Below are 13,208 nucleotides of genomic sequence, written 5' to 3'. Positions count from 1 at the left end.
GAGGCCCTTTTGGAGTGCCTGTGCTTTGGCCAAGCCCACCTTATTTCAGACACCTTTCCTTGTTTCAGGAGAGGCTTGAGGTCTCTGTGCCTGGAAATGTTTGTCCATAGTCTACTTAATAAATAAATAAACTTAAAATCCTGGCCATAACTTCTGACATCACAAGACCTGACCTTTTCATACTGCTTGCTCAGTTCTCTTAAGCGAGTAACTCAGTAAAAACGTGCAGCAACCAAACACACCATGGACAATTCCGCTGTTTCACGGCACACCAGATTGTTCTTTGATGTTGTTATGATAACAATTTCTGAAGCCTTTTCTAAAGAGTACTTGGTCCTTTTCAATACAGTTGGTGTTTGACTGGTGCATTTTTCATTTCAAAGATGGTAATTTTATTTTTGCGGAGATGGAAACAGGGTGACTTAGTAACTTGTAACCAATGCGATTGGGAGACTCGTGTGAAATTGGTTCTGGTTTGGGAAGCTCTTGAACAGTTACAGGACAGAGCTTCTTCCTGCTCTGATAGGTATTTTGTGGGCAAACCAGATCCCTACTGCTTGAAGCGTGCCTGTAGACTGTACCTAAAGGCAGCGCCAGGGAAACCCGAGCAATTTGTTTTATTTCTGCCCTCTTCCACTGCCCCCTTTGCCAGTTGGAGTTTGTTTGCGCGCTCCTAGGCGGTTGTAGAGCTACTGAACAATAGGTGTCCTTGTCCTAAGGCACTGCAACTTCGGCCCTGGAGATGGGAAGCTGATGGTTCTGAGCCTTGGAAGTCAGTCAGGAGTGGAAGAATAGTCCTTGCTGCTGAAAATGTCTCTGCAAAATGTCCCCTCCTCTTTGTAGCATTTCTGTGGGGACTAAGAGTTCTCGCAGGGTCCTGGCTTCAGCAGCAGAGCAGCACAAAGGCCACATTGAGAGGAGCTGCTGGGGAAGCCCTCCTTCCTCGCCTGCCCTGTAAATGCAGTTCTTTCTCCATGAAAAGCCCTGACATCAGCTCTTGGAAAAATCCGAGTGCTTGTGTCATGGAAAATAGCTGAGGCACTTGCTTGGGTTGGGACTGAATGACTGAACTGTGGATGAAACTTCTCTGGAGATGCTTTTATTCCACCCTTTCCAAACGTTACTGTTCTTAGAGAAATATAAACCCCCCAGTCTGAAAACTTTACATGGAAATGATGCTAAGGACAGAAGTATAGTCGACTACAGTCGTTTCCAAGTACAGTGCTTGCCTCTTTCCATTATGTATCTGTTTAACAGATACAATTGCAAGCTCCTTCCCAAGCTTAACGCATCTGTTTGCAAAAGGATGTTTCCCAAAGGGAGCAAAATTCATTTGGATGGACATAACACCTGTATCATCAGGAAATTCCATGTGTCTCTTTGTATGGAAGCACAATCTCAAGGAGTTTTTTAATACCTATTTTATGAAAAAGTCTTATGTCTCCCTTTATTAAAACTGCCCAAGCTGAGGGTGCTCATTAGTCCTTCAACAGGCTTCATCCAACACTGCAGCTACTGTGAGGCTTGAGGAGATGGAGAACTTGGTGGAGTCAGCACAGCAAGAGAGTGGCTGTATAGTCCCTTCCCTCACTCAGTTGCCTGTGTTCCTTCTCAGGAGGCAGAACGTAGGCCTGTTCACAAGGCAGTCGGTAATCTAAAGCTAATAACGCCACGAACGATTCTTCCATGAGTCATTGTGTCAGCTATGTGCTGCCTTGCTTGGACTCCTACAAAAATAACAAGGATTTTTTTTTTTTTTTTTTTCTCAGCTCAGTTTTACCTCTTCCTTGTTACAAGGGCATTGGATGTGTACAACTCCGAATGGTCCCAGGCATCCAAGCCATTTGGTTGCTGCCTTGAGCTTGGCTCTTTCACTGTGTCCTGCACTGTAACCTGCTGTTCTCATTCTGCGGTTAGATATGTTTGAGGAAGAAAACTGTGTCCTCTGATAGTGGGAAAAGATGACAACGCATAAAGCTGCTCTTCAAGTGGGGAAACGTGAAGGTGGAGAGATCCATGTGTTGAATCAGAAGCATAGCTGATGTGGTCACAGCTGTTGTTTGGCAGGGTAGTAAAATGGCAGATTCTTCTGCCCTTTTTTTTGGTTGCGGGTAGTTGCCCACTTGCTGCATGTGTGTTTGTCTCTCTCCACCTGTCACTTGCTGTTCCATCAGCCCCTCTTGCCCGCTGTCCTGGACGGTTGTTGTTGTGACAGGAGACTGCCCCCAGCTCCGCGCTAGGGCCACACTGGCACCGCTTCGGATCAGATCATGTCAGCACTCGCCCATAATACCTTTCTGGAGGCTTTTAAGCCCAGCAACTGAGTGTCAGGGTGGATATGTGTGGCTGCAAACTGAGGAAATAAACAGGCTTTCTTTTTCTCTTTCTCCCAGTTGCTTTCAAGATAAAATTCTGGGAAATAACTGCAAAGTAGCATCCATGTTTGCTGTGCTATGGAGATACTCATCCAGCCTGGTGAATGGGCAGAGCAAATACAACCTTTTCTGCCTTGTGTGAGCGCGGGTTCAGCCCGAGTTTTAAACCCAAATCCTAGTAGGTACCGATGGCGCAAGGAATCGGGTAGTGCAGGCTCCTGGGGGGTTTACGTGTTAGCAGGTGCGTGTGAGCAGGAGAGCCGGGTCCAGCTCGAGCTCCGCACGCGTAGCTGCCGCTTCAGCAACACGTTCTGTCACTAAAATGCACCGAGGTGGTGCTGGCAAAAGGCCCCTCATTGACTGGTCTCCCGGTGAGATCCTTCGGAAATGGGATAATGCCATTGCAAATGGCCATGGTGAGGGGTAAGGAAGAACTTCGTTATGTTTGGTATTCCTCCGCTTTCTAAATGTGGAGAAGAATTAAAATAATAAAGGGAATGAACCTAATGTTTCTCATACCTCTTGGGTTTTGGGTCACATTCAGATTTCTAGAGGAGGGTTTGTGTGCGACAAGCAGCCTCTTATTTAAATGAAACTAATAAAGCAATGAAGAAGCTTCTAGTGCAACTGTTCATCTCCTAATTAAAGATTAGTTCTGTCAAGCAAGCAGTTTTTGGCTGTTCTCTTTTGTATGGGTTTCACAATAATTCTTACTCATCTCAGCACAAGTTGTAGTAATTTATACTTCCATCATGCAAACACACAAGCTTAATTTCAGGCATGTGAGTAGTCCCGCTGAAGTAAATGGGACTAAAGTTAGGCACATGAATAAGTATTTCCAAGGTTGCGGCCCTTCTCAGAATCCAAATATTTTTCCTCTTTGATCAGTTTTTAAGATAGCAGTTACTTGAATTCTAGCAATATTTTAGTAAGGGAGGAAAAAAAACCCAACATGGTTATCTGAATGCGGTGCTATTTATGGTCAGATATATTTTCAACCTCCAGGGCTGGAATGGAATGCTTTGTACTGCTGCGAGCTGGGAATCCTTCCTCGCTCTGCTGGGTTTGGGCACATCAAATCTGAAAACTGTATTTTTTTGTTTTTTTGGTCTTGGCTTCTAGGTACTTTTTAGGCACTGATCCAGTACTGAATGGTGTATGCATGGGTGAGATGACTTGGAGAGCTGCAATTTTTAATCCACGGTGTTACTGGTTGTAGGTGTGTTTTTCTTGCTTTGCTTTTTGGTAAATAGGTTTTCCTAACACAGCATGACTAAGAAGACATACTTTTAGTAATTGGATGCATTTAAATTACTTAAATAATTTGAGCCAGTATTTGAAAAACAAAATGAGACTTGGCTTTTAATTGTTCCTGGTATTTGGGAGTTGAGAGAGTGGAACAACTTGTTTGAAAATGTGCTGATGTTCATCAGTTATCAGACAAAATGTCTACAGGGTTTTATCATGTAGCCTAAACTTGCCAGCCAGATTTGGAGTTAAATCTCCAGCTGTTAACCGCACCCTCCAGCTTGCCTGGTGTTTACAGTGGTAGGTGAAATACATTTTGTGTGCTGCATATGTTTTGAACATAATAATATTTGGAAGTAAGGTAAACTGCCCTAAAAAAAGGTGGTAGTTGAATAAACTCAGAAACTCTTCTGTTTTCTTTCTTTGTGCCTCGTTCATCCACTTGCCTTTTGCTGTAGTCCCATGTGGTGACATAGTACTGGGGAGCAGAGGGACACTTCAGCACCCCCAGAAACGCCTGGAAGGATTCGGTTCGGAATTTGGGGAAAGAAGAGAAACGGCTTGTACTGAGCGCTCCCCGCAGTCTGGCTAGCGAGGACGTTAAGGACATAGTTCTGGCCTTAACTCAGCAGCTCGTTCCCTCTCTCGTTTCTGGGATTTGATAATTCAGTGGTCTGGAAGCGGTTCAGGGCTCGGAGGGCTGTGGGAGGAGCGGGGGAGAAGCGCTTCCCCCTCCCGTCCAGCGGAGCCGGGCTGCCCCGTGCGGCCCTCCCGGCTCCTGGGCAGCGTGGCCGCCGGCCGCGCTTCCCTTCCCTTCCCTTCCCTGCGCTCCGCTCCGCTCCGGAGGAGAAGGCCGCTCAGGAAGCTGGCCCGCGGCCAAGGGGCTGCGGCGCTTCCGGCTGCTCTCCCGGCATTCCCGGCTGCGGCGCCCTGTGACGCAGGCCGCATTGTTCGGCCGCGCCGGGCCCTCTCCCCGGGCTCCCCCGGGTGCTGCTCGTTCCGTGCAGGCCGCCGGCTCCTCGCGGCTCCCGCCGCCGCGTTCCCGAGCGTCGCGGCCGCGCGGAGCGGCCTTCCGGAGCTAGGACCCCGCAGGAGGAAGCGGGGAGGCTTTGGCTCCCGCTCAGCGACACTCCTCCACGCACACTGAACTGCTGAGCAGAGAGTTCCTCCTTGCTTTAATGTCTCTCCATGCTGCTGCTGCATGAAAAGCTTTGGGTTTTTCTTCCGAAATGACGTCAACAGCTTACATATCTAAAAAAAAAAAAAAAAAAAAAAAAGATTTTACATAACCTCTAAAGCACTAAAATTTAAAGTTTGCCCCCGTTTGAATTCCAGACTACCCAGAACAGTACAACAGACAACTCAATTCATTTTTGTTTGTAAATTCTATTTTGGCTACAGGGGAGTGCAGCTGGAGTCAGGGGGGCTTGTTAGGGAAGGAACACTATGAGGTCAAGTGAGGCACTGAAGTGCTCCCTGAAGGTGTTTCTGTTGCTAAAGTTAGTACTTTTTCATGCATCTAAAAGTTGAAGTGCATTAGACTGAAAAAAGAAAAAAAAAAGTATAATTCGTCTTCTAAAGACACTTCCCTGCTTTAGAAGGATGGGCCTTCTTTTCCTGATTCCTCGGAGTCTCTTTTGGCTTTCTGAATGACGCATGAGGTTGGCCTGAGGTGACTTCTGTGTTTTCTTTGCTTTGGGATTCAGGCTGTCTGCATTGCACAAAATAGTGCTTTACTCACCAGAATTTACAAGCGAATGTTAGAGACATCTGGCTTTGCAGGTAGAGCCCAGTGAGGAGAGACAGAACTAGGGAGGCGTTTTTCATTTGCAATCAGAGTGGATTTCTCAGGCTTCTGTGATGAAAATAATATTTAGGCTTTTGGGAAAAGGAAAAGGACTATCACTTCTTGTTGAGCCTGTGCAACTTTGTTTCTTTTATTTTTGTCTGTAATTTTGTTTCTTTTTGTCTGTAATTTTATTTCTTTTTTGTCTGTGTGCAACTTTGTTGCTTTTATTGGTGATTAATTAACTTCTGTGGTTCTTTACCCATAGGTTCCTGAGACTTAGGCTACCAGAGAACCTCTCTATCCCCTTGATTTTGAAAGCACTGCTGCATTTCAGCTTAATTTGATACTGTTAGCTCGAAGATGGCAAATGTTATTTTCAGATAATAGACAGGTGATATTGCCAGTGTCATTTTAATTTCATTTTGTTTGCTTAATACCTCATGAGATGCTCCCTTCAGAGGCAGACAGGGGTTGCAGACCCTAGCGTGTGCTTGCACAGAGGCTCAGCATATGCCAACATCATCTGTGCATGTGTGTTTCAGGAGATAGCTGGTGTTCCAAGGGAGGGACTAAGCTGAGCACCACCTCTGTAATCACTTGGTGCTTTTCAAGTAATCGCAAGGCTGCTGGACACCCCTGCCGGGGCTCCCGTGTGTGTTGTTGTAGAAAAGAGAGCGCTGGGCTGGGTGCTGCCCTTTGGAGCAGGCGGCCCAGGAGGAGGTGTGCCTGCTGAGCACTTTGTGCTGCTCTACAGGGTGGCGGGTTTTTACACCCGCATCCAAGGAGAGGCCTTGTGAGGAGGAGACGGGAGCACGAGCTCTGATGCTAGTAGATAGCGGAGACTCCGCGTCGGGGGAGAGAATCGCGGTGCCTCAGCTATGGGAGAACTGTCGCTTTGCGTTCACCTACCAGCTTATTAACCCATCAACAGGACACAGCAATCAAACTCTATTAATTCCTAGCAAGTGGAACTATTTGGTATGAGAGGAAGATGATCCATGAGCTGTTAAACTAATGGAAAAGACAGACCTATTAGATGCAGGGTTTGAGAGCTCCAGTTCTGCTTTTGCTTTTACTTCTGTTGAAGGCCTTAACCGTATTCACAGTAACTCTTTGCTTTGAATCAGTTGTAAAGGAGCATAAGAACAAAAAAGTCGTTTGTTCTTGTTTTAGGGCATTACAGAAGTATAAAATGTTTATTTGTGTGTAAGCATAAATGCTAATATTAAGTATAATGTTGAAAAACAAAAGGAAGAGTTCATTAAACTTATGTTATTTCTTCTTTCCAGGTTTCCTCTCAAAAAACCTACCAGGTAAGTTGCTGAAGTTTAAAGTTTATCTGTATTGCAAATGATGATACAGTGTCTTTGAGGAATGACTACCTTTAAAAGGAAAATACAGCTTCAAAGGATCCCTTACAGACATGTGGAAATTGAGTATCTGGTCAGGAGTGGGTGCCCAAAGTATGCTTGGTTGACTGACTTGAATGCATGGTGTAATGTTACCATTTGCATTAGCTATCTGCACCAGCTGGTTTAATCTGGAATTTGAGATGGTCAGAGAAAGTGACCCTAGGTTGGTGCGTGATGTACAGCCCCTTTCTTTAAGGGGGATTTTGATCTAAAACTTCAATTTTTGCATACAAAGATTTAAGAGCTGCCGAGAGAGGAGGTGAAATTAAGGAACATTTGAGCACTTTTTTTCAGCCTTATGTCACTTAAATTTATTTTGCTTTTAAAGTAAAATATCACTAACTTTTGAATAATGGAATATTTGTGCTCCCACAATTCTGAAAAACTAAAGAAGCTGTTCCTAGAAGTGAGATATACTTTTGAATGTAGTGAGGCAGATAATCTTTCCTCTTGAAATTAAGTCTGAGCTGGAATAAATTTTTAGCTGAAGCTTTAATGTATATATTTTTGTAATCCAAGTTCCTTGTTAGCAAATGGAACTACTTAAGCTTATTTACGAGGAAACGGCTAGCTAAGAGGAGCATTTGCAGTGCAGTAGTGAGGATCATCTTCTCTGCTTTGACACAGACATGGCAGCATTCTGAGCAGAGAGTCTCCAGCTGACAAGAAGCAGAAGGTTGAGCGCTGCAGTAGTACACACGACTTTGATCCTACAGGTAAAGTCTTAAAACTTCACAGATGAGAATCTAGACTTCAGTGTGCCTGGAATAAAAAGGGTTCTGATGTGTTAATGAGTGTGGTTTTCAAGAGTTGTGTTGTGCTCTGTGATTGCAAAGCCTTTTTGAATCATCCAGGCATTGAAATGAGTAAGGGCTTGCTTTTAAACAAGCTTATCTACAAAGTGGCTGTTAACTGTGCAAGAATAAATCTGTATTAATGCTATCAGTGAACAGTTGTAGCTACTTCCTATTTCAAAAAAGATGCTCTGAAATTTCAGTTGGCAAATATTGCAGTTAGTTGGCTCTTTTGCATGATTTAGTAGGGAAAAGGTGTGAGACAGAGTTCTCTGTCAGCTGGGACTCGTATTCTTTTGGGGATGGAGGAGCTAAGCTTCAGTAGATTTTGAATCCTCTTTGTCATCTCTAAAGGTGATCTGTACTTTCCAACACGGTATATTTTAAAATCAATTTAGTTTATTTTAAAGGATATGATTTTTTTTTTTTTTTAACTTATGTGAAGTCTGGATCAACTTGGTCAGCCTGTGCACTGTTGTCTTGGAAATGAGCATGCATGCAGGGATTTTTCCTTCTCTCTCTGAAACACTAACTCAGTGACTACTGTGTATGTTCCTGAAATGCATGACAGGCTCTTGTCTGAGCCTCCTGGCCCCATGCGATGTGTGTTTTTCATGTCTGTGCATTCTGCTGTTTAGTCCAGTCATTCCCCTGGGGCTTGTGGAAGAGATGGGAGTTGAATCTAAAGGTTGTAGAACTTGTAGAATGTGTTTGTGCACAAAGTGGTTCAAGCTTGTGTTTATAAACCATCCTGTTCGTTAGTGTTTCCTGCCACTAGCTGCATGACTCCTTCCTACTGTGCACAAAATAATTAAAATGGACTTTTAAAATCTGTTTATGAAAACAACAAAAAGTAGTCCTATGGGGGGAGAATGTAAATTAGTTGTTTTTTCCCTTATCCTTGCCAAAAGGCAATGTAGAATTATTTCAGATAGGTTTAGGTGGGAGAAGGCCCTGCCTCGCAGAGAGAATTTGGCTTTATTTTTTGAGAAGCAAATTTAGGAATTCTCTAATCTTCATTTGGTGAAAGTAACTGTGTTCTGAGAATGGTTAACTGCTATGATGCTTGCTGTCAGGTCTGAGAGATGACCTCTACATGGTAGCCCTTCATAAATTTCTTTTCTTTTCAAGGGGTGAATTCAGAATGCTGAACTACTGTGCATATGTCTACTATGTACTCTGGAGATAAATGTCACAGAACTTATGTTTTATTCCAGAGTGTTCTCTGTAGTTCACTTTTGGCATAGCAGAAAACTTGGTTTACTTTTTTTTAGATTCTGTAGTAGATACTTTGTGGTGTTGCCTGTGTCTTCATGCTTGAATTATTCACACCTTATTCCAAGTGTTTCACCTATGTTTTGTTCACATCTTATTTGTGTTTTGCACGATTTAACCTAATAAATCGGTCTGTGTTTCATGATTTTTTTTTCTCATGTTTGGTCTCCATATTTTCTATATCTCTCTCTCCTTTTCTCCTGCTCTCGTGCAGATAGCTCCTCCAAGAAGACAAAGTCTAGTTCGGAGGAGAGTAGATCCGAGACGTATGGTAAGCTAAAGCAGCTGCTGCAGCCTTGCACCTTTGCAGTCTGCTCGATGCTTTCTGTCTGTGCGCCCAAGGCTTTTACCCTTTACCTGATCCGCATGGTTGGCTCTGCAGCAGGGAGCGGGAACTGGGCTCAAAATGTTGCTTCACTTGTATCGGCTTGTAGTTCTTGGCTTGTAGTGCCTGGAAACTAACTCCCATGTGACAAGCACAGGCTGTCCTCTAGTTGGAGGGAACTTGCTGGGACTACTGCTCTTACTCATCTTTTGCCACCAAATATTCTTGGCCGTGTACAAAGACACGACTCACACTGGACTCGAGAAGAGTTCTTGTGTGTCTATCTGTCTTGAACTGTGGAGGTTAATCTGGAGGAGCTAGAAATTCATCTCTCTGTGTTATTGTAGAGAATCTTACTTCAGTTTCCTTGAATGTTTCATGGAACTGAAAAGCCCTATGTCTAGATAACTTCAAAAAAACTGGAAGCGTATGTACTTCACTGCCGTTTTTTCATAAAAGGGAGTAGATTCCCTGGCGTTCCTGCCTTGCTGGGTATTAGTGTGTTTTGAGCTTGCAGACTGGAACAAATTGGCATGTTACAGTTTGGGATGGGAGCAACCTGCATATCCGCTGCTTATCACAGTGCACTGGACCTGTGCTGCAGGAAAGGACGTCTACCCAAGGTAGCCTGCTAGCTCACCCGCCCTGCTCTAGCTCATGTCACGTGCATCTTTGGCTGTGACACTCCCGCCATCCCACCGTTATGTCACAAGCGTGCTTAATTTGTGAGCACTGGAGAGATTGGCACACATATATTAGTAACCTGTTGACTAATATATGTGTGCCAATCTCTTCAGCGATCACAAATTGTTCAGAAGTTGATAAGAGGTCCTCAGACTCCTACCAGCTTTTAAGACCCTTGGATGTAGTCTAAATCTGGGCAGTACTGCTATATTTCACATTTCTAAACATACATGCCCAGCTGTGTTTAGGCTGCAGTCAGTGGGATGGCTTCCTTTGCCTTTCTTTCCTGACATGTAAAATAGTCTGTGATACTCTCTGATATTCTCTGCTGAGAATTTTCTGGCTGCATATTTTCCTACTGACTTTTGGACAGAGTGATAAAAATCAATGTCTCTTCCAGTATCGACTTCAGTATTCCCCAAGAATGAAACAAGTAGGTGTTTATTGCTGTGGTCCAACTACTTAAACATCCATATAGTATAAAAGCACTCTGTCATAGCTCTTCTCATAAAGAACATTAAAAAGCAAAACCCTCCAAACCCTTGCACTGATGTGTAAGTTAGCAAAAGATTTTTAGTTGATGCAATTTGCAGAGACAGAGTCTGTTTTTCCTATGGAAGTGGAATTCCAATTCACAAATATTTCTTTTATTAAAAAAAAAATTAAAGAACATCAAGTAATAGCATGACAGTCATGTTCCTAAGGTGCGAGACAGTCTTCCTCAGAGACTGTCAGCAGGTTTTGAGTGTGTGTTGATTTGCTCCAGCTCAAGTCACCTGTGCTGCTGTAGCCTGTGTGTCTTTCTCCCGTGCTCAGAAAGTCTGAGCAAGGAAAAGACCTGCTTGAAAAGCCTCTGTTTTGGGGTGGAGCTTCAGCCACGCTTCTGTTGTGAGCGGTTCTTCCCCGCGCTGGGTGAATGGTGGTTTGTGACAGCGCAGCCAGATGGACTAGATCGCTGTGTTTTGAACCTCCAGTAATTTTTGCCTAATGCTACTTAGCCATAGTGTGCTGGAGGTGCTGTCAAGCTGTTGCAGGTTAATTATGGGAAACGTTTGGTATGCTTACTGGAGTGTATCTATGTTTATATGTCTCCCTCAGTCTGTGCACTGTCCTGGATTTTCAGGTGTGGAGGAAAGCAACATGACTTCCTAACTTTAAGCTTTTACTTCCTTCGAAGTTTCATGCAGATGCTCTGCCCATGTCCAGGTTCTATGGGAAAGTTTCCACTATTCGTTTCTTTCAGTGGCTTTTTCTACCTTGGACCTTGCTCTGCCTTCTGTCTCTTCCCTCTATTTTTCCCAAGTTCTGTGACATGCGTACGGAAATCAACTGTTTGCTCTGGATGGAGCCTAACTACTTAAAAATGTACCACTACCATACAGATACTTTTCTTGCTGGTGACTGGATGTTAACTGGCTCTTTCTTTGGCTTGCCAGTAGATAATAGTGGATAATAGAAAATTCTTGAATGGCATCAGGAAAATGAGGTGTGCCGTTTATGTGCGTGTGTGTTGTTACCACTGGAAATTCTTCATTAAGGCCAGAATATCTTGAAGTACATGAGTGGCTTAAAAGAGGGTCGTTAGGTAGAAAAATCATTATGATTTGTTTTGTTGAGATACCAAAAGTAATATCAGTTTTCTTTCATAAACCTAACCAGGTCATTTATGTGCATTCAGCAAAGTCTAGATGTTCAGGAGAGAAGTTGAATGTAATTTTAAACTGCTGTAGTTTTACTAATCAGTGCCGCAACCTTCCAAAATACTGCTTTTTTTTTTTTTTTTTCTTAAAGTAGAATTCATGTCAGTGAAACAAATTTGAATCTGAAATTAGCTTTTGGGTTGATAGGTGGGTTATCAGTTTCCCTTCTCCATTCCCCATGACTTAGTTGCTCTCCAAAGACCTTTCTCTGTTTAGCACTGTGACCTGTTTCAGGCCCACAAGTTAGGTTGGGCTTGGTACATGCTCTGTCTGCTTTTGGGACAAACTTTTCTGTGCTGAAAGTCTGGATTTGGTCCCTGTTCGCTGGCTTTGCATTTGAATCCTGGAGGATCTTTCTTCACTCTTCCTGTTTTGTTTCTTGCAGTTCTTCCCAGCCTTGTGTCTTTGTGTCGTGGCCACCATCTTTGCAGTCTTTTAAAAGGGCTCTTGGGACCCCCTCATCACTACCCTTATAATAGCCAGAAACAGCTTGGAGTGCAAGGGGCACTCGACCACAGGGACTGAATGTGTCGTTTCCATGGGAGCAGATAGTCCTGTTTGTAATGGTTAAAATACATCGTTCTTTGTTTCCAGAAAGGTTACCAGGCTTTGCATTATGAATGGTTTTCAGTGCCATTGTTATTAACAATTTTATCAAAACATTGTGTACTGCACTAATTTCAGATAGTGTCTGTTCGCCTCTGAGTTTAAATGACTTCAGTTACCAGGTTAGTGGAGGAATCTGAAGAATGCTGCTAATATGGCATTTGGTATGAAGACGGTGTTAATAACTAGAATTAAGTGAAATTCAGAATTTCATCCTATGAGAAGCTTTCATTATGAAAGCTGGTAGCTTCATTTTATTTATTTTATGGAGGAAGTATTCTGAAATATTTTATAGAAACTTTAAATCTTCCCGACTGACGTGAACTATGTGGACATTCTCAAACCCCCAAAGAGTATGTTTTTGTTTATTGAATGATTCACTTCAGATCACTTCTATATTAAATTGCATTTTCCCATTGTGGCCTAACGCCTTCAGGGAGGTTATAGTGCAGAAGTCTCCTCCCATGCAGGGTCCCACGGAGTCTGATCGGAGTGAAAGCTGCGTTAGGCTATGGAAGATGCAGTTCATGTTTACAGCCCCTCTTGTGAGTCAGGTTTTCAGGATGGACTCTTGCACTGCTTGCTGTGCACTGCTACGGAAATAAAACTTTGTATTTACTGGAGAGCTGCAAAATATTTACGATCTGTAGAAGAGCAGAGAAAATACTGTAACTAGAGAAACTTCTGGGTAATCAAAATGTGCCTGTCAAAACTGGTCGAGATCATCGCTTTTGCCTTGCAATCTCTGTGACCTTGAGGAGTTAGGACTTTGCCCTTTCCTCCTGTCTGAAAGACACTTGCAGCAGGGTGGAGGACGGGGCCACCATGTCCCAGAGGGAATAGTGCCACCTATTGAAAAGCTGGTCGTCTTAGCTTTTCTTGTAATACCTTTTTTTCTTTCCTTTCCTAACTGCTTATGTTTCTTCCTGCTTTCCTTTCCAGTTTCAAACTCGCTCAACCAGGGCGCGCAGCTGTTTGTCTGCCTGTGCTCTTGGCTTGA

At 43.6% G+C, this 13,208-nt stretch overlaps 1 protein-coding gene across 2 annotated transcripts in view; it reads left to right on the top strand.

Annotated features, from left to right (window-relative positions):
• ARHGEF12 (Rho guanine nucleotide exchange factor 12) overlaps positions 1-13,208 on the top strand; it is a 63,635-nt gene that overhangs the window by 21,171 nt on the left and 29,256 nt on the right. For both annotated transcript variants that reach the window (XM_088520594.1, XM_088520593.1), the window contains exons 2-4: positions 6,702-6,725; positions 7,452-7,540; positions 9,108-9,164. In XM_088520594.1, coding sequence (XP_088376720.1) covers positions 6,702-6,725; positions 7,452-7,540; positions 9,108-9,164 — 170 coding nt within the window. The remainder of the gene's footprint in view (positions 1-6,701; positions 6,726-7,451; positions 7,541-9,107; positions 9,165-13,208) is intronic.

Source organism: Tinamus guttatus, unplaced genomic scaffold (assembly GCF_059628265.1).
Source record: "Tinamus guttatus ecotype Peru unplaced genomic scaffold, ASM5962826v1 Tinamus_guttatus_pri_ptg000093l, whole genome shotgun sequence".
NCBI lineage: Eukaryota > Metazoa > Chordata > Aves > Tinamiformes > Tinamidae > Tinamus > Tinamus guttatus.
This window is presented reverse-complemented; position numbering and strand designations above follow the sequence as displayed.